Source organism: Paramisgurnus dabryanus, chromosome 3 (genome assembly GCF_030506205.2).
Source record: "Paramisgurnus dabryanus chromosome 3, PD_genome_1.1, whole genome shotgun sequence".
NCBI lineage: Eukaryota > Metazoa > Chordata > Actinopteri > Cypriniformes > Cobitidae > Paramisgurnus > Paramisgurnus dabryanus.
In genome coordinates, this window is record NC_133339.1 from 18234723 (window position 1) to 18255571 (window position 20849).

General features: G+C 35.3%; 2 protein-coding genes and 1 long non-coding RNA gene across 4 annotated transcripts in view; 2 read left to right on the forward strand and 1 right to left on the reverse strand.

Moving 5' to 3' along the window:
- Window positions 1–66: 66 nt before the first annotated feature.
- On the forward strand, window positions 67–4964 carry spc24 (SPC24 component of NDC80 kinetochore complex). The gene is made up of 6 exons (XM_065252584.2): window positions 67–212; window positions 831–1027; window positions 1144–1288; window positions 1481–1585; window positions 1937–2013; window positions 2098–4964. The coding sequence occupies exons 2-6, from the start codon at window positions 853–855 to the stop codon at window positions 2202–2204; spliced, it is 609 nt and encodes a 202-aa protein (XP_065108656.1). The 5' UTR covers window positions 67–212; window positions 831–852; the 3' UTR covers window positions 2205–4964.
- An 884-nt stretch (window positions 4965–5848) lies between these two features.
- Window positions 5849–10074, reverse strand: s1pr5a (sphingosine-1-phosphate receptor 5a). Its single transcript, XM_065277925.2, has 2 exons — window positions 9978–10074; window positions 5849–9130 (listed from the first exon to the last, which is right to left on the reverse strand). The coding sequence occupies exon 2, from the start codon at window positions 8902–8904 to the stop codon at window positions 7708–7710; it is 1197 nt and encodes a 398-aa protein (XP_065133997.1). The 5' UTR covers window positions 8905–9130; window positions 9978–10074; the 3' UTR covers window positions 5849–7707.
- LOC135768632 (uncharacterized) overlaps window positions 10003–20849 on the forward strand; it is an 84221-nt gene continuing 73374 nt past the window's right edge. For both annotated transcript variants that reach the window (XR_012336341.1, XR_012336342.1), the window contains exons 1-2: window positions 10003–10141; window positions 10883–11067. This is a non-coding gene — a long non-coding RNA (uncharacterized lncRNA). The remainder of the gene's footprint in view (window positions 10142–10882; window positions 11068–20849) is intronic.

The following is a 20849-nucleotide window of genomic DNA, read 5'->3' on the forward strand; positions in this document are numbered from 1 at the left end:
ATCGTAAATTTAGAATCGATTTAAACCAACAGTAAATGGTATAGAGACAAAGCGGTACAATGCGTTTAAGTAACGTATTATATTAAGATTGATTCTACCGGATAAGTTGAGTATGAGCGTAAAGTTTTATAGTACCGATTTTTGTTCAGGCGCGGTTCGGGAAAGCGCGCCAAACAACAGTCAGTTTGAAATCGGAAGGACAGCGAATTTGGGTAAGACTGTTTGCACTGAAATATAGTAGTAATGTAAAATAATATAGTTTACAAATATATTTTAGTAAAATATATATATGTAAACCATTATATTCTACAATGTGATGAATATTTGTCATTCAGTATTTTTTTAAGCGTACGGTAAGTTCGCTAATCCAAACTGTTTGTTTGTAAACATCATCTGCCGTTATTTAACGTTACTCGATAGAGTTTGTTTGAGTTACGTTGATGAAATGCTCGTAACTTATATTAACAATCTTCTATTTATACTAAATACTGATTACGTTAACGTTTTACAATGGATTATATTAAGTTGTTAATTTTTAATACAAATAAACAGTAAGGTCATCAGATTGAAATCAATGACTTTGATTCTACTAAACTCATTAGATTCGGCTTTGAGACTTTAGCCTTGATTTCACAGACCGGATCACATAATAGTCTGCTTGGCTTTATAGACACAAATAAACGACAAACATGTTTTTTAGTGATAGATCATATTTATCAAGTCTCCCTTTAATCAACTAAAACCACGTGACCCACTTCACTTCTGCCATTCTACCAGCAGCTCTTCATGAATCACTATGTGATATTTATTTTTATTTTATTTTTTTCCAGAAATACCCACTTCATCGCAGTCATGTCACAGAACGATGCCTTACATGGCGATGACTTGGAGAAATCAGGGGAAGCACTGATTGAGTTTATAAAGAGCAGTAATGCAGAAAGTGTGCTGCGAGGAGCAAGAGGGAAGCTGCAGGAGTTCTTTGACCATCACATCAAGACCAAGAAGACCACAACTGACATCTTAAATGGTATTATTTTTTTTTCTTCCAAAAATTGGACCGTATTTTTTGCAACATTATAGATTTACAAAGTGCTAAACATATATTTGAACCTTTAACAGAGTAGCAAACATTTCTGTTCAAAGATCTTGTGCATGCGGAGGAGGGGATCGGCCAGAAGCTGGTAAATTTAGAAGGAAAGAAGTCCCAGATGATGCAAGAGATTGAGGAGATCGAACAGGAACTGCAGCGAAACCTCTCCAGAAGTCAGATCTTGGACTCAGAGCTGGAGTATCCTTCAGTACTGTCAAGACTGCAAACTACTGGCCATTAACATAATATGTAGATGCCAGCTGACCAAGATACTTTTCAGACAAAACAAGTTCTGTGTGACAAACAAACATGGTGTTTTAAATCGCTCTAGCTTTATTTCTTGTAGTGTTTGGTTGTTCTCTGTATTGTTTCCCTTGACTCACACGACAGGTTTTTACAGAAAGAGCTGGAAAGACTTCGAGATGCTGAGCAGGAGATTCAGACAATGCAGCAGGAAGTGGATCAGGACACAACTGAAGTCATTCCCTCAGCCATGTAAGCTTCAAATCTAGTTTAGATTTATCTTGTGAATGTATGGGTCAGTTTCAGATTAAGCCAAGACTAGCCTTAGTTATATTAGGACATTTAATTAATTTTTACAAACATACCTTTAAAAAAAACAACAATGCTTGTGTGCATCTTGTTACAAAACAATGACCCTGATATATGTTAAGATATGTCTTGTAAGATATCTGTTGTGTAACATTATATTAAACCCTTGCATTAGCCTTGGTGATTAACCAATAGCTTATAATGAATAGTAAACATTACTGTGGATTCTTTTGGAGGTTAAATCTTGGTTTTATTTTTGGTTCACTAAAATGTTTGCTGTTCATGCAATTTTAGATATGTTGCCCAACTGTACTGTAATGTTACCAAGATAAAGCTGGAGCTCGACACAGAGCCGCATATACTTCGAGGAGGTAATCACATTTACATGATTATGATAAAATGGCTTGCTTTATATTCTATGATTATCAATATGAAATCTCTTTATCTCCCAACAGTTTACTATGGCGGAGATGTAGCTGTACCCATCAACATGGATACATCCACCCGTTCCCCCTGCGAGGTTAGCGATGAACTATGGAGCCTGGTTAATACAGAGTGGTAGACCTGGCACATACTAAAAGATCGCCATTGATATTTAAATGTTAATCAGTTTGTTCACTTTATGTGTTTATATACGTTTTATAGATATTTGTAAGTCTGTTCATAAATTTGACTCCGTTGCTATTTGAGTCCCACACCACAAGATGTCACCATACCTTTATTTAAAGCACCATCCAGAACAGCAGTTTTGATTTGGAGCTCCTGTTGAATTTTTAAAAAGGAATAAATGTTATTTTAAAAATGTTAAATAGTTTGTTGCAGTTATTACTGTAGTACGAAGGAGGATTAGGGCCTAGCTAAAATAAAAAAATAAAACCATCTCGAGATTGAAGTCATTAAAATGCTGGAATAAAGTCATTATTAAACGAGAAAAAAGTCAGAATAAATATAATTTCGAGAATAAAGTATTTATCAAGAATAAAGTCGTTATTTAACAAGAATAAAGTCGTTATTTAACGAAAATAAATTCATAAAGTTTCGAGAATTAAGTCAATTCTGTTTAGGCCTATTCTTTATGGGGTTTACTTAATTAAGACAGTGATATAAATTCACTAAATTCACTACACACTATAATATATTATTAGTAAGCATGTCAAGCAGAAAATCCCAGAATTTGCTCGTTTTCATTAAAGGAAACAAAATGTGCACTTTAGCGGTTTGTGTTCTTATTCTGGGATCTTCTGCTTGTCTGTACACCGAATGTTTTATTAATAAAATGTTTGCTGAATATTACTGTTTATTCAATGTTGTCTTTTAGGGTTATAATAAGGGTTCTGCACTTAGTAAAGATTTTGCTTTCATGAGAACAAGCCTAAAATGAAACCTCGGCCATACGATTATATCTCTTACCACCTGTGCACTTTCTTTACAGTAGGTGCGCCTTCATGTGCGCAGGTTTCATCACGAAAATGAACCATGGTTTTACTACAGTTAAAAAAAACAAAAAAAACATGATAACTGTAGTAAAACTGTGGTAACCACAAAATAACCATGGTTTTGACAATCATGGTTTTCAAAAACCATAGTTAAACCATGGTTAGTGTAGTAAAACCATGGTTTTGCTGATAGTAATCAATACACCAAGAAACCATGGTTACTATACTTTTACCACATTAAAACCATGGGTAATTTTCGTAAGGGTTTACCCTACCCAATAAACAAAACCCTTTATTCATTACGATATTCTGTTCATTGCATGCCTGTTTTATTAAGGTGTGCACCGAATTTTGTTCGTTCATATTATCTCCCCCCATATTCTCTTTTATATGAGGAAGATTCCTTAAAATTGCTTTTCTGAGTGCATCTTCATATTGTTTTATTAATAAGACATGTATGTAATTTGGTATCTGCTTTGCAGATTTGCGACTTTATTCTCGTTAAATAACGACTTTATTCTCAAAATAATATTTATTCTGACTGTTATTCTCGCATTTTAATGACTTTAATCTCGAGATGGTTTATTTTTTTTTTAGCTTGGCCCTAATCCTACTTAGTACTGTAGAGCAGAAATTTCCAAATGTTTAATTTTGTCACCCACTCAAATAGGTATATGTAACTTTTTTCTCTTTTTATACTTGAAAAGTTTTTCAATTATACATTTAATTAATAAAATGTAAGTTTAATTGCAATATCATAATAACTCCTAGTATAACAGATCAATATCATTCAAGTGAGTTTGCATGGCTTACCTTATCCCAGTGTGTAACCCAGATCCTGACCCACCCTACTGTAGAGCCTTGGTGAAAATGCATGAAATAAATGACCTATTACTCCAGAGATGGTATTCTTCAGCTCGTACACTCTCAGAATTAAAGGTACACAAGTTGTCACTGGGACAGTACCCTTTAAAAAAGGTACACCTTTGTACCCAAAGAGTCCATATTAGTACTTCAAAGGTACTTTTTAAAGGGTATTGCCCCAGTGACAGCTTTGTACCTTTATTTTGGACAGTGTAAATGGTACATACACTGTAAAAAAGCACCATGAAGTTAAAGCAACTTGGTTTTGCAAGTCAATTCAACCTAATATTTTAAGTTTTGGCTAGTGAAAAGTGGACATAACTTCTAAAATCAAGTTGAAATTGTTTAACTTAATTTTTTTAAGTTAAAGTAACAAAAATATATGTTGATTCAACAAAAATGGTGCATTTGTTTTTACAGTGTATTGGTACCTTTTTAAAGGGTGTCATCCTACAACTATTGTACCAAATTTTCCTGAGAGTATAGAAATTAAAAATTTCCATGGTTAAAAAGGACCTGTCGTGCATGTAAAAATGTTAATTTAGAAAAATTACATACAATTTAGACAAATGTATAAATAATTTTTTTTTAATCTAAAATAATTTGTTGCAGATATTACTGTATAGCCTTGATAGAAACACATGATGCTAAAAAAAATAAATTGTCTATTCATTCAGTGAGTGTATTCCTGAGCTTTTACAAAGTACTGCATTGACAAATTTCCGTGGTTAAAAAGGACCTGTCGTGCAAGTAAAATATTGTTTAGATCACAAATTTAGCAACGAAGCACGTGAATGACCAGAACGTTTTTGTTTCGCTCTTGGTATGAGTAGAACATTTGTTTGCAATTAGTTTTTTGTTTCATTTTTGTGGTCCTATTGTACCTCTGATTTACATTTTGAAAATAATTTGATTGACTTTTTAAACTAATTGATTCAGTGCCCAGTCAGTTCTGTAATCTAACGCACTAATGTAAACCCAAAGTCACAAGCCTGATCAAATATTTTGTTATTTATGAGGATAATGTAAAATTAATTACAGTGTATTAAAAATATAACACTTACTCCAAAAAGGTCACTTCTTAATGCAAAGTATTAATTAAAAACAGCAGGACAGACCTTATAGTTTTGTGTCTGTTTAAATATGTAATTTAAATCAATGAATGTTTATTATGTGGAAATGTGACCCATTCTGTGACATCCTGGCTGAAGTCTCATGAGATTAGGAGCATTAAAGTTTGATATCAAGGTTATATTTTCACAGAATGTACTTTACGTAGGTTGATTTTATGCAAATGACACAAAATGACTTTAGTTGCATGCGTCTTCACAGACTTGGTCACATATTTTTAAAGCCTCCTCAGTCTGCTGTGTTGGTGTGAGCGCTTGAGTGTTTGGTTGTCTCTGTAAATGAGTCAGCCCATAGCCTTGTTTCGGAGGTGCAAAGACAAGCTCTTTCACTTTTGATAAACATCCGGACTGGCACGAGCTTCTGGCCTTTTTTGTAGGGTTTTTTTGCAACGACCGTGCAGTGAAAATTATTGACGTGTGGCTCATGTCTAGTGAAAAAAGAAACCACATCGATTATATAGCTTATTCCTGGTTAACATGTGGTGTGGGTGTGACTGAAGCAATTGGAAATCAGCTCAGCTCACTCGGCTAGCTTCTTATTGTTATCATTTTGCACTCGAAGCAGTTTGATTTCTGCATTTGTGGTCTTATAGCTAACCACAAATTGTCAGAAATGTTCCATTGCGTTTCTTGACTTAAATGTTTCTGTTTACATACATATACACCTTTGTCTATGTTTGTGTGTTTGTATATTATGTGTCTTTCCTAATTTTTTCTTATCAAATCAAATGTATAGTATTTTTGGAGCACAGAAATGTTGCTACAAATGCAAGAGATTTAGGAAAACTTTGCTTTTAATTATCATTAATGCACATATAAAAGATTTTTGTACAAGGCTCATAATTTAAGATCAACAAAATATATATAAACAAATACAAATGCATTTTTGAAGATACAAACACACCCTATAACAGTGCTTTTTTATCACTGCAGACTGCTACATAATTACAATTTATACAATTGCATACAAAATTATTTATAAAATATACGATATTTATATAGCTTGTGTCAGTTGAAACTGTTTACTGAAGGTAAAGCTAAAAAAACAAGCATAGCATACTTGAAATTACGTATTATTAACGTAGAGCTGTAAACTCTAGCTTGTATTTTGTAACCTTGAAAACATTTTAGTTTGCGTCTGATATAGTAGGGTGATTCTCACGAAACCATTGAAACACCACGGCACTAATGATTTTAGCTATAAAATGTGTAATATTAAAAAGCATCAGAATTAACACAATACTGTGTTCTACCTTGCACAATGTGTGATTTCAACATAAGAATTTATAATTTGTCAATTTTATCTCATTTTCTGCTGAAATTCTCATTACCGCAATGTGTCCGGCTGTGTTTGAACATGCGTTATGTTGTAATTTAATCAAATTAACACAAAAATATTTAGAAAAAAAATTAATGGATGTTTTGCTTGACTACCTTAGATGACAGAAAAAATATTTACTGAATATTCATGTATAATAATAATGAAGAAAAATTAGGAAAATGATGTGTCCATGCCTGATGTTCTCATCCTCCGCAACACTTTTTGAAAACAGTTTAAGCACACATACAGAATTTTAATAAAGTTTGATTTTGAGTGACCAAGCACATGGACCAGTTACTTCAAGATGGCTACCAGGTAAGATCATTTTTTACAGATAATTTGAAATATTGTCTTGTCAGAATGCTTACACGACATTTTGATTATCATTACCGCAACAGATGCTTATTAAATGTTAATTTAATTAATAGAAGCATAATACTTTGATTTTAAATGCAGAATCTCCAAATTATGTTCTTTCAGGTTTGGCATGTCATTTTGAAAATATGTCAGTGTTGATGTTTTCTGACTGTTGCGGTAATGAGATTTTTTAGGACTAATTTTTTAAATTATGTTTCAAAAAGTGTTAAATGATAAGTAAAAGTGTTTAAATTAATGTTCCCATTTACTCCAGACTTTGTTTTTCAATGTCTGGTGGGAAAAAAAGTAAATTTAAGCAATTTTTACATTTTCATGCTTGACATTTTTAAAACCAAGTTTTCGTGAGAATCACCCAGTAATGGGTTTGTTTGTGTGAAGGAATTAACCCGATGTTTTCTTTGCAGCTTTAAACCACAAAGCCTTTAAACATTTCAGCCATTATACAATGGTTGTTGTTTTGCAAAATCATGAAAAAAGTCCAGCTCGTAAGAGTCCTTTTTAAAGCATCTTTACAACATATCTGTGCAACCAACCACCCTGTACTACAGAAAGTCTTAGTTCAGCTGTAAAACCGGTTGTAACTGTGCCGTTTGAAATCCTATTTTTCAAATGTGAGTATAGCCGTTGTTTTGCTAGTCTGACCCTCAGACAATCTGTTTTAAACACTGGTGTTTATCACAGTAAGAAAAATCCATTCGTCTGGTCTACCGCAATCTCTGGCAGTCTCATGGTTTAGTTAAATGCATGTGTGTGAAGCCAAGCCTTTGCAGTTGCAAACACAACATTTGCGACCGGCTCAAAGCTGCAGAGAAATGTTTTTTTTTTAATCTCTCTGCATCTCAAATTTGTTTCCTTTCAGTTCATAAATATTCACAGAGAACAAACCGAGTCGGGAGATATTGGACGGCGTCCATTTGGGCCCTAGTTGTTACTTCCTCATGTTCCAGTTTTTAATACCCTGGGGTAGATGGCTTTTATAGTGGACGGTGAAAAGTTCCCAGAGGAGACCGTCGTCTCCAGGCCTTCGAGTCTGTGTGAGGGCACCTCGGCCCTACTTGTGCTACAGTCCAGGAAAGGCATGCCAAACTTCTTCACCTGTCCATCTTTCGTCAGCAGACAGTAGCTGCAAACCAGTCTCAATATGGCCCTTCGCATGTCTTTGCTAGTTAGGGTGTAAATGATGGGATTTATAAGAGAGTTGATCATGGCGATGCCCAGGAAATAATCTGCCTTAAACAGCACCTGGCAGCTTTGAGCGGGACAGCAGAAGTCCAACAGAAGAAGCACAAAGAGAGGCAGCCAGCAGGCGATGAAGACGCCAAGAACGATGGTGACCGTCTTTAAAAGAGCCAAATACTTCTGGGACTTCCTCGCCAGACCTTTCCGCTGAGGACCACAGCCCAGCCGTTGGGTGTTGGACTTGACTATGCGGAAGATGCGTACGTAGAGCACCACGATGGCCAGCAGCACCAGGCTGAACACGGTGATGCAGAAGAGGATGAAGCTCTTGGCGTAAAGAGGCAGGACGGTGGAACACGAGTCCAGGTTTCCCATGCAGTTCCATCCCATGATTGGAAGAATGCCCAGAAGCACCGACAAGACCCAGCTTGCGCAGATCAAACCGAACATCCGTCCACGCTTGGCACCTTGGTAGGGCTTCATTCGCACCATCGTCACATGGCGCTCGATGGCGATGGCGAGGAGGCTGATGACAGAAGCTGAGAGAGTTATAAAAACACCACCTTCCCTGAGAAACCACAGGACTGGAGTCATTTTGAGAGTGTTTGCCCCCGAAGTCACAATGTTTACCATGTAGGTAAAGCCCGCCAACATGTCAGAGAGAGTCAAGTTGCCCAGCAAGTAGTACATGGGCATGTGAAATTTTTTATTTTTCCAGATTGCCACCAGAACAACAGCATTTTCAATTACTATAAGCAGACAAATGATGAGAAATGTGATGGCTTCGGGTTTTAGTCCATCACGATACTTGTTCTCTTTAAGTTTTCCGGTGAAGTTGTAATGAGTCATGATGACAGCGTTGTTCTGATATTCCCGAAACATTCTGAGCAGGTAGCCTGGCGACGGAGGCAACGACGGAGCGACCGCAGCACTTGCCGAATATGAAGCTTCCATTATTCCAGAAATATTTTTTTTTCTTTAAAAACTAGTTTTCTTTTGGATCCCAGTTAGATGTGCTGTCCATCCTGTTGCCATGCTCCTCCAGATGAGGTGATATTTAATATAATACTGATATATCCTGATGATGTTCCTGGTTTGTCTGTGATGAGAAATTTACTTCTTTTCTTGGTTGATGCTCAAATCACAGCTTTGCTATGTCCTGAAAGGCCAGCAGAGGGAACTAGAAAATAATGTCAAATAGTTTATAGAGAGCAAAATCAGTTTTAATCAGTTTACAAATAAAACAAATGCATAGAAAATGCTGTTGTTTGGCATTGAAGAAAATAATTAGAAAAAAAAACAAATAGTTGCTCGCTCAAATGTTTAAAAGTTTTGACAGTTTTTTTTTTATAATTACATTTAAAAAAAGATACCTGCAGTATTGTATTTTTATTGTATTTTTTACAATAAAAAGCGTTAAAAAAGTATGATTTTTTTATAAAAATTATTTTGAAAAATATAAAAAAAACTTAGGGGATGCAGATTTTACAATGTATATTTTTAGAGACTTTTATTTTTTCAGTGAGTAAAAAAACAATGTCGGTTTCATATACGTTTAGGTAAATTCAGATGGATTATGTTATTTGTCGTTTAAATAATTAATATTATATTTAAACAAGGTTTGACGATAAAAAAAAGTTTCGAGAGAAAGTGAGAGTTGTAGTATTAGTCAGTAAAAGGAAAATCCCACGATCAGATCCCACACATTTTCAACGTAATTATTTCGTTTGTTAATGTTAACAGTATTTGTATGACGTACTAAACATAGGTACGCAAATTCGTACCGGCGGATTATAACATAGAACCGTCTCGCTATTTATCTTTTGAGACTTTCGTTCAACTCTGCATTTATTAAAACACAAAACAGTCGAGATGAAATTTTAAGCTACAAATCCCCCGTCAACGACAATAAGAAACACAAAACGCAAGAATTTAAAAGTTTTGAAAGTCAGATTCACGACGTTTACTGGAATGGACGTGCTGATCTATACATCGCGTTAAACGTCTGTAACTGTAAATGAACTTACCTGTAAAGTTGGATGAAGTAAAATGAGAAAATTCCTGTCGTGTATCTCCTCCAGAGCCTCCAGATACAACAGACAGACTGATGTGAGCTGAACCTTGGAATTTGACTTGAAGTGGGCTGGTCTTGGCATTCTTTACTTCAGGCTGCTGAGGCAGCACTCGTGAGGTAAAATTGCTTTTGCTTTCTTAATGGTATTGTTAATATAACATTATACACACAAACACGCATATATACTTACTTTATATGTGTTTATACATGTACATTATATGCATATGATGCGATGCATACAATAAGAAAGCATACATGTATATTTTTATTGTATAGTTATGATTAGAATATATACACTCTTTAAAATAAAGGTGATATAAAAGGTTCCCCAAAAACATTTTCAGTCAAAGGTTTATTTTTTTATAGTCTGTACCTTTTCCACAAAAAAAGTTTATGGAACCACACAGCCTGACAAAGACCATTTTAGGAATCTTTATTTTTAAGAGTGTTTATTAACTAATTTCTTTGAATACAGTGTAATATCTTAATTATTAATTTTAATTTATATACTATGTAATATTATAATATATAATATTATATATTATTAATTTATCTATATACAAAATTGCATGTGCATGTTGTGTTAATCAAATAGCCCCTTTTAAATTTTTTTCACCTGAATGATTTCTATTCATCATTCAAACCCATGACTCATGATTGTAATACAGGATGTTTTCATCCTTGGTTTAGCTACAGTTTTCCTACAGCATGCAAACTAGCACACAAACATGCCGGTTGACTAAATAAAAGCTAATTATTCGACACAAGTATGTTGGGCACAGCTGGATTCGGAATGACATTGGAATTACATAAGGTGGACGAGAGCGTTACTAAGCCGGATTTTGCTTTCTTAAACAGGAAACTTTGTCATTGTACATCGAGGGGAGTGGGATTTCCTTGAGAAACACCTATGAGGTCATACTTGGGCCGTGCCGGACAAAGAACTCTCCCCAGAGGAACACGCTGTCCGAACGTGGACAAGCACAACCACTACTTGACATTGTCCTCAAAAAATATACAGCTCGAAGAACATTATATGAAAGGTGGGTTTTGAAGTTATTTATTCTTTTTAGAAAGAAAGCCCTTTTTGCTGGTTTTGGACCTGCATGGTGTCTCTACAAGACTGTGTAGCATTTGCGAGAAGTCAGCTGGGTTCACCTGTTCGAGAGCAACCGGGGGGTGGGAGAAACTTTCATTGCTCTGCACATTCTCCAGGGTGGCCGATATAGAGTTACTTTATCAACGCTGTCAGTGTCTTGCCCCCAGGCCTCCCTACTGGCTTTATCAGATGGGCTCCACCTCCTCACGGGAAGCCCCAGCCAGCAGACAGACCCATCACTCCTGCTGTGTCTGGGTGTCTTGGGCCCAGCATGTTACCTACATTTACATACAAAGGCCTGATAATCGGGTACTCTGCTTTGCAGCTCCCCGCAGAGGCTGTTGGCTCACCCTGATTCTTGGCTCCTGTTTCAGACGCTCTATGTCTGCAGTGTCCTCCCTTCTGATTTGCTGTACTGATATGAAGGTTCACAAGCAGTTATAAGATCTTGTGTGAGATTTATTTGAACCAAAAAGTCCCGCTTATAAGTGCTACAATATTTCATAAACCTGTAGTTTTATACTGTATATGTTATACGTGCAACAACATATTCAGGATTGGAGAATATTTTTTAGCACTTTTTTATGAGTAAGTTTAGTTTAACTGTACTGTATGTTAGTAGCTTCAGACTAGAAACACTACATGACATGTATATGTAATCTTTGTTTGTGTTTTCTTTGTCTTTATTTATCACCCCTCCATTGTCATGGACTTCAATGGCCCATTCAATTCTTTAGTGTTGTGATGGCTCTCAACTCTTATTCAATTATCTGAATCAAATCATCCATCAGTTAAGCGTTAAATACACAAGTTTTAACCCAAATGAGTGATAAACAGCACTAGGACACCACAAGCTTTTGGTAGATCAATACATTTTAAGTCTCTGTATTCACATTATCTGAATACACAAACATTAAACGGCAAACACTGGCTTGTAATTCATTTAAGTGCTCTCATTTGTGGTTGGGAGCGATGGAAAGAAATTTTCTTAATTGAATTCTGGTTAAAGGGTGGTGTGGGAAAATACTGTAAAATTTAAGCTATTAAATAAACTGTAGTGTTTGTTTCACAAAGGCTCTCATTGGCCACTGGAATTATTGGGCGTGTGACAAACCAGATTTTAAATGACTGTTTAACAAATACATAGTTTCTTGTTTTTGGGAAAAATACAGATGTTATTTTAGCTGTGTTAACTCTGTTATCAATGTTTGATCGTTTGAAATACTGTAAATCTTAAAATAGGTGATGATGTATTTCCTGGTCGAGCGAACTGACGTCTTAAGAGGCATTATAGTTTTGTTGTCCTTGGCTTGGTGGAAAGGCTGGACCTATGAGGTCATGGGACTTCCTGTGCTCCTTGAGGGGGTGGGATCTGACCCTTCCCAACTGTCTAAACCGTTCTCAAACATAAACATAAAGAAACCTGCTCTATTTGTACTTGCATGTGAGTTCAACGCCGCCCAAAACCTTCCTGAACAACATGATGGCATGAGATGACACAGAGGTTAAAATTATAAATGAATATTGTCTTAATATTGATGCTGTAGAAGAATGGATCATAATTATAAATCTTCTCCTATTATTCGTAGGTCTTCTTTTATTTTTCAGACTATGCTGTGAGTCAAGTGACTCAACCATGTTGTGTTCGGTAAACAGCCTTTGGGCAGTGTGCCGGTTAAACACAGCAAGCCTATCACAGCCACAACAGACTTTGAATGATCGGCCCTTTGTTATTCCAGTTAGCCCAAAACCCAAACTCAATAACTGTCGTCTGACGGTGTTTAAGTTTGTATCATAAACAGCGCTGTATAAACTGACTGTGAATATATTGCTTTTTTTATTGTTTGAAGCTTTTCAGAGTTAAGCCATCCTCTCCTTGATTGAATAAACGTTCTATTGAATCCGTCTTTGTGTAAACGTGTAACAACTTGAGTTCAGGCTGCAGGAAGTTTAATGTACAAAATTTAAAAACAAACGTTGCCAAATCAGAGTTTCCAGTTTATGTAAAGAGAAAGTAAGAGAGAAATGTGCGTTTCATGGCAATCAATGTTATTGCGGTCTGTAGGGATTTTGTATACAAATAAACACAGGAAGAAGCTGCCGTTTGGGAACGTTTTGATTATACTTACATTAAACTGCAATAGATGTTATAGTTCAACTGCTTATATAAGATTAAGGTCTGAACTTACTATAAACATTATTTTTAGAGGTTATAAAAAAATATTTCCTATCCACAAGTTTCATGCGTCAAAGTGGGAACATCTTCCCGTTCGAAGTAAAGAAGCGGGACTCATAGCGGGATGTGACACTGATTCATTCATTAATTAGTTTACAGTAACTAAACATATAGCGATCCAAACTTGCTAACATCTAACAATGTGGGAACACAACCTCAACAAAATAAAAAGTGTGAAATAACAGCAGTAGAGGGTTGGGTATGGGTTATCCTGTGTTGGCTTCTTATCCACGAAGTGAAAAGAGCATACAAAAGTGTTTTTAAGTTTTAGTTCTTCAGCCTGTCGTATTTGGGAGGTGATGGAAAGCAGAAACAATTCGATTTAGTTTTAGGCTTATGTTCAAAACACTCGCTCCGGTTATATGTACAACCACGAACAGCACTTGTTGTCCCTGAGCTCCATAACGACATTTCTCATAAAGGTTTGCGACTTTAAATAGTAAAAATTAATCTGAAAAACACCTAACCTGTTCGCTATACACCACACAAAATACCATTAATATACTAATTCCGCCGCCTCACCGGAAGTTTCACCCACTTTCTTTTTTACAGTAACGCCCCCCGGAAACTTGTAGATAGAATTATTTACATTTTTTAGATCATCATTATCAAAAATTATCATTACCGCAACATAATATTTCATTAAATATATGCATTTACAAACTCATGTTTCGGTAATGAGAACTAAAAAGTTGTCTAGGTACTATGACAAACAAAATTTTAACTTTTATCTCTAGAGAAAAAATAAGAACTGCTTACCTGGTAGCAATTTTGAGTGTCACAGTCAATTATGTCCCTTCCAACTATTTTTTTTTATTATTGTTGCGGAGGATGAGAAAATTGGTCTTGGACACATTTATATTCCTTATTATTGTCTCTACATTTACCAATGATCACCAAATAGCACATGTTTATTTACTATAAATGTTTATAGTATAACATGCACTGAAGCTTTTTATTTTTTTTATTTTAAATTCTAAATATTTCCATATCAAAGAACCCAAATCCAGTCATGGACACGTTGCGGTAATGAAAATGTTCCCATTAAATGTGGAAACAACAAGAATTTGGTTTGATAATGTCATTTGAAATCATGTGCAATTATAGTAATATTTAAAGTAATATTAAAGTAATATTTAAAAAAAAACAGAACAAATGTCTTTGGACACCAAAATATAGACAAACCATTTCATTTTCAGCATATTTTTTTTTGCTGCTTGGGAGCTAAACTGTAACAGCATAAGACGTCTTTCTTGGATTAAATGATGTTCTTACGATTTAGCTTTATTTGTTGTGTATTATAAGTCTTTGCTTTTGATGACATTACGTCAGCCAAATGCAGCCACCGTCCTATCTTTCCTTCCACCTTTCTGCTTTGTTCTCTATCTAACACATTTTTGATAAGCTGTGGAAGTCATCTGAGATAAAGGGTAATTTCTTTCACATCCTGTCGGTCTGTATACAGTACACAACTGTCCATGCAGAGTATTATGTTTAAAATATCTTCACTTTTCTGATATTTCAGATATCAGATAAGACCCTGTTGCAGTGGTGTATGACAATGTGCAGTCATATAGTTTCCATCAAAACCACTTCAGTCCTGGGGATCTGAAACGGGGGTGATATGAAAGGCTGTTTATTGCATGTAGTCATTGTGGGGAGGAAGGGAAATTTTGCTTTCCCACATTCAAAGAAGTGGGATTGGGGGATTGAGATGGTTGTGACTCATGAGAAAGCCATGTAGGAAGCTTGTTAATGCCTCTGAATGATCTTGCTAGCCATTGAGGTAAACGTTTGTCATATACTTTACTATATTTCTGGGTTAAAATGTGTGAAGATTAAAGCACATTATGAGAGAAGGCATCAATTAAACTATGGGAAAAGTCAGTAGAGATGTTCTTGTAAGATCCTGCTGCTTCCCCTCCAGAAAAATGCTTGGACTTCTCATGTTCTCACATGGTCCGCTCACATTTCTTTGAGTAATTTCCTCATAATCAGATCCAGACTAGAGTTTTGGCCGTTGAGGCCGTCTCAAGACCAAAAATATCTCTGAAAAATATTTGCGTCTTATTCATTGAGACAACTGGGGGGTCTGGCATAGTAGAGATCAGATATAAACACGTTCTTGAGAGGAATGCCGTAAGCATATACACATCGTGATCTAGAGTTTATTTTAACAGAGACACAAGAACCAAAACCATTTTTAAAGTGACGTAAAAATGTTCCACAACATTAACCCCGTGAGAATGTGAATTTATCACTTCATTGAGGGTTGTGTATATAGTAGCTTAAGATCATTTGTGTCTGTATTTCCTGTTTTGTTTTAAAAGTTGGCATGAAAGCTGTGAATTCGAATCAGAATTTGTGTGGGTAAGTTGTGGTTATTTCAGAGCGCCCTTTTTAGGATAAGTGCAAAAATCAGCGTCTATAAACTTTACATCCTTTTTTTTAAACCGTCCAAACTGTTTACATTGGTTGTAACTGTAACATGTTTGATCGATAGAAAACAAGGAAATGTAAATTTAGTTGCTCCATTGTCTCTGGATGTGTTGCTTTGAGATGTCAAGATGGTTAATAAAGATGCATTCCTGTCAAAGGAAGGGTAACGTTGCATGACCAGCTTTGAACAGTTACGAAAGATAGTTTTTAATGATTGACTCTACACTTCTTCAAATGATTGTAAGGTGGTTTATAAAGCTGACACGAATGTAATTGTTACATTTATTTGGTTTCATTAAAGAATTTTTGCAAGATTGAGAGCTCTATAAGCTTGACACTCACGCTAAACGTTAGCAGGGTTTCCCAAACTGGGGTTTGCGAAACCCCCGGTGGTTCACGTGTAACTATAAATAAATCATAAAATGTAAATTAATCATTTTAAACTTAAAGTGCACCTATTTCATTGTTAAAAAACAAGGTTATTTTCTGTATTTGGTGTCGTCACAATGTATTTGCGTGGTTTATGGTTTATGGTTATTTTCCACATACTGTAAATTATTTATTTCACTCTCTTCCTGAAACGCACAGATTTAAAAAGCTCTGTGACCCTGATTGGGCAGCTATCTGTACGTTGTGATTGGCCTAAAAACCTCTGACGCCAGCCGGAAATGTGACGCTCCTTATCATGTTTGACGTACAGGCTAACTCCAAAGCGGGAGGAATTATGATAATGTCGGTCTTCTCTACATCACCAAACCCATGAAGTAAACTGTTCCCTACAATCTGTGTGTTTGTTGTAGTCCAAGAAAAGAGATTTACGTTGGTGACGATAACTCGCATCATCATTTTTTGGGGGGTATGTACTTTTTGCATATCGTTAACATGTACTTATATACACGTACACACCAAAGCAAATGTAAAAATGTGAATCGGACAATAGGTGCTCTTTAAGAAATCTAAATAAAACACTCACTAACAAAAATATATTTATTTGTTTAATCTGCATGTCATGTGACCATTACAAAACACTACTCATGCAAAATGGACAGATACATTTTTTTGTTTCAATAGAAAAAAATTACCAGATGATGGTCCAATGGCGGCCAATAACAACAATAAATATGTAAAAATTAGTTAAAGTTAATATGCAAATGTGCAATTAAATGATTGAAATATTCGTTCTAAGGGGTTCGGCTGACAAAAAAGTTTGAATACCCCTGCCCTAGAATGACCATTTTGGCTATTTAGACTTTTAATATTCTTCTATGGCATTGCTGTGAAAACCCTTTTTGTCACCTTTATTTTTAAGTGTAGGAAACACTTTTAGTTTTAACTGGATTCTATATCTGGTGCACTTTCAAGCAAATAAAACTTTGTTTGAATTAAGTCACCAACCACAAGAGCCAATAACCCAACAATAGCGCACAGTCTTCGCCTGAACAAGTTCATATTTTTGCAAATGTTCCGTCTGTAAGTTTGGGAGGTGCATGATCGTGTAATCCGACTTTGACCGGCTTCTTACCTCATTCCTGCAACAATTTTTCCAGCATCCCTACCTCACCTTAAAATTGGGTGGATAGGGAAATTACAGCTCGACTTTGCCAACTCTTTTCACTGTCAAAGATTATATGGATTTGAAAAAAAAACTCTATATAAACACTGTCCTGATGTCCTATTTGAACTATGGACCACTGCTCTGTCCAGTCCCACCCCAGCAACAGGATGTAAAATCACTTTTTCTTTGATACTATGTTGTTATTGGCTGACTCAAGTGCGTCTCTGGAAATCATTAAAGCTGATGTAGTCTGAAGTGAACTGTTCATTAAACCAAGAAAAAAATCACTTCAGTCCACATGTTTGAGATACAGCCATAAGGATCTGGTTTTATTCTCATTGGTGCCCATCAACTAGGTGATTAGATGCTTGATTGAAACAAAAGTGAGTTCCACACATTCCTGAGTCAACAGCCAATCAAATTTCAGGGTTAGGATTGGGTCTTATGCGGTTTCAGATCCATACATAACCCACAGAAAATACACAATTTAATTACACACTAAATTAACTAACTAACAATGTAAAATTATAACATAAATATTACTTCTAGAACATTGCGGTTTCTTTTTCGTTCATTGATGAAGATGTATATATGAAGGTAAAATTTTGTCATTTATTAGGGCCAGATGTGCTTTTCCATGACTTGTGTTGAAATTGTGTTTATGTTTGTACAGAGGCACTGTACTCTCCATCGGCAGTGCGAACCGGGATGCTGATGTCATTCACAATATGAGTTTTTGTCAAACATGCTTTAAGATGGAATATAAACACATTCCACGATGAGTGGATACAATTTTTCACAATGAATTGCTTTAAAAATGATGGCATAGTGCAAGAGACAAACACTGACGCCATCATAGAAGTGCGTATATTTTTCGTTTCCTGTTTATGCTGTAGATGACATTGGGGCTAGTTGTCACAGGGCTATATCTACAAATCAAAAGTTTGTGACGGTTCATATTATATGCATAATGAATGTTGTATTGTTTAAGGGGGCTAAATAGCCTAATTGTGAGCATGTTGTAGTAAACGTTAGCAGGTGTTACATGAACAGTTTATTTTTCTAGGGAAATTTCGGTGGAAAGACTTTGTTGTGGAAATTATTTTTAGGTATGTTAAGTATAATGGAGAATATGTCAGAGTTAACAATGAATGTTGACTTAACATTTAGCCTTTGGGCACATGCCACATTTATCATTTATTTTTAACCATTAAGTATTTTTTCAAGCTATTATGTCTCTAGCTGATCTGGATTGTGTCAAGTTCGTTGACCAATAGGCAGATTCATATATGGCCACAAAAGATTTATATATGGACATAAATAAAATACATTATAAACATATTGTGTCTAGCTCAAACTCAATATTGGCACTGTGCCCTCCATTACACAACCACTACAATAATATGTCTATAAAAACTGTGGTGTAATTGTTGTTAGGTAATACACAAGTTGATATTGACTGCATCTGAAAATGTGTAACGTGACATTATATACTAAATTACATGCTTTATCATTAAAACAGTATGTGTACTATAGTTTGAATACATTTCGGACATACTACATCCGCCATGGTTTCATTGTCCACCTGTTTATCCTTTGACCTATGACATAATCACAGCAACTGCGATAATTATTTACTCAGGTGTTGTTAAACAAGTACAAACTATGAGTTATACATTTCTTGATACCTACCCATCATTTACTTAGTTTTCTGGTATTTTTAAAGTATTCTCTTTTTGAACTTGGTATCTCCCGACTCGCATAGGCCTATTGGATAGAATTGTATTCACCCAATTAGGGATGCTAAACAATTAATTGCGATTAATCGTTAGCAGAATAAAAGTTTTTGTTTACATCACATATGTGTGTAAACTGTGTATAATAAATATGTATATATATAAATATGAACACATTCATGTATAATTTTAAGAAAAAAAAGTATATATTAAGTATTTATATATAATATAAATTATACATAAATATACAAATGTATATACACATGTAAACATTTCTAAAACATATACATGCATGTGTGTACATTTATTTATACAAAGTTATTATACACAGTTCACACACATATATGATTTAAACAAAAACTTTAATTCTGCTAACGATTAATCGTGATTAATCGTTAAGCATCCCTACACCCAATGCACACTTGAAAACCTCACAGAAAAGTGAGAGAAAGTTTTTCTCTCATTTTTTTCTTGAACATACTGTTCATTTTACACACTGATTTTTGCCTACTATATAGTATGGAAGTAGATTGAGGCTGCGCATACTTACATACTATATAGTAGGGAAAAAGTCGCTTGGAGGTGAGTAGTATGTCCAAATTCATAGTATTCGAAAAACAGTAGGTGAAAACTACCCGGATGACCTACTACTTCTGGCAAGATCCTGAATTGTTCTTTCGATGGACACTTGCTATCCTGTGATCCCCCAGGAGAGGAGTGATCCAACAAAGATGACGGAGGGGCGTTGTTTTATTCAAAATATCTGAAAGCGGGAACATGGCTCTATTCAAATGCATATACATATATTAAATAGGGCTGGCCAAAAAAAATAGATTTTTCTATTAATCGTTTTTTTTTTTTTTTTTAAACGTGGTCGATTCAAAATCAATTCTCAAAGAGCCGAATCGATTTTTTTTCTTTCATATTTATTTCCGCAAACATTGAATGTAAGATTAACGTTAATCTAATTACTAGTCTTCTTCACTAGATGTCACCCTCTTTTTTGCCTTGCGCGATGTTACCAAAGAGTGAGCATGTCATTCATTCATTCAGTGCTTAAAATGGCGGTATCAGGTGCTTCATCGATGTTGATGCCACCTTCACATAAAAAGTCAGAGGTATGGAAGCATTGTAGATTTTGCAAGCAAGACGACAACGATAGTGTTGTGGCTTTTAATTTTTTTTATTAATTACCCACTTGTAAACTGCTGTTCACTGTTCTTTTTTATTAATATAGTATTTGTATTAAATCTATATTCATTGAGTTGAATCGAGAACAGAGTATAAAAAGTGACCAGAGAACCAGAATCGAAAATTGAATCGGAATCGAATCGATTTGATAGCTTGTGAATCAAAATCGAATCGATCTGGAACATCTGAATCGATACCCAGCCCTAATATTAAACAGCTGTCCCTTGTGGTTAAATTGCGCTTGTTAATGTCATTACAGTTAACAACCGTTATGCTAATGTATGTCACACGATGTATCAACACGGGGGATGTAGTACCTCTAAATCGGCCTGATCTCATGAGAATTCGTACATATTTCACGATTTGGCTAATTCGTGCAAAATGTATGGTTCTCATGAAAAAAACAACAACGAAACCCAACCCCTAACCTTGCACCTAACCTCGACGTCACGGGGTCAAGGCAAATCGTGCAAAAACTTATGAATGTGATCTTATGTATAATACGAATTAGCCAACTCGTTAAATATGTACGAATTCTTGTGAGAGCGTTGCCTTAATTCAGTCATACT

Excerpts from the sequence above, each read along its gene's own strand:
- spc24 (XM_065252584.2), top strand. The coding sequence starts at position 853 with ATGTCACAGAACGATGCCTTACATGGCGATGACTTGGAGAAATCAGGG. Across the intron at positions 1,289-1,480 it reads ATCTTGGACTCAGAGCTGGA|GTTTTTACAGAAAGAGCTGG; the intron begins GTATCCTTCAGT and ends CTCACACGACAG. Across the intron at positions 2,014-2,097 it reads GCCGCATATACTTCGAGGAG|TTTACTATGGCGGAGATGTA; the intron begins GTAATCACATTT and ends ATCTCCCAACAG.
- s1pr5a (XM_065277925.2), bottom strand. The coding sequence starts at position 8,904 with ATGGAAGCTTCATATTCGGCAAGTGCTGCGGTCGCTCCGTCGTTGCCT.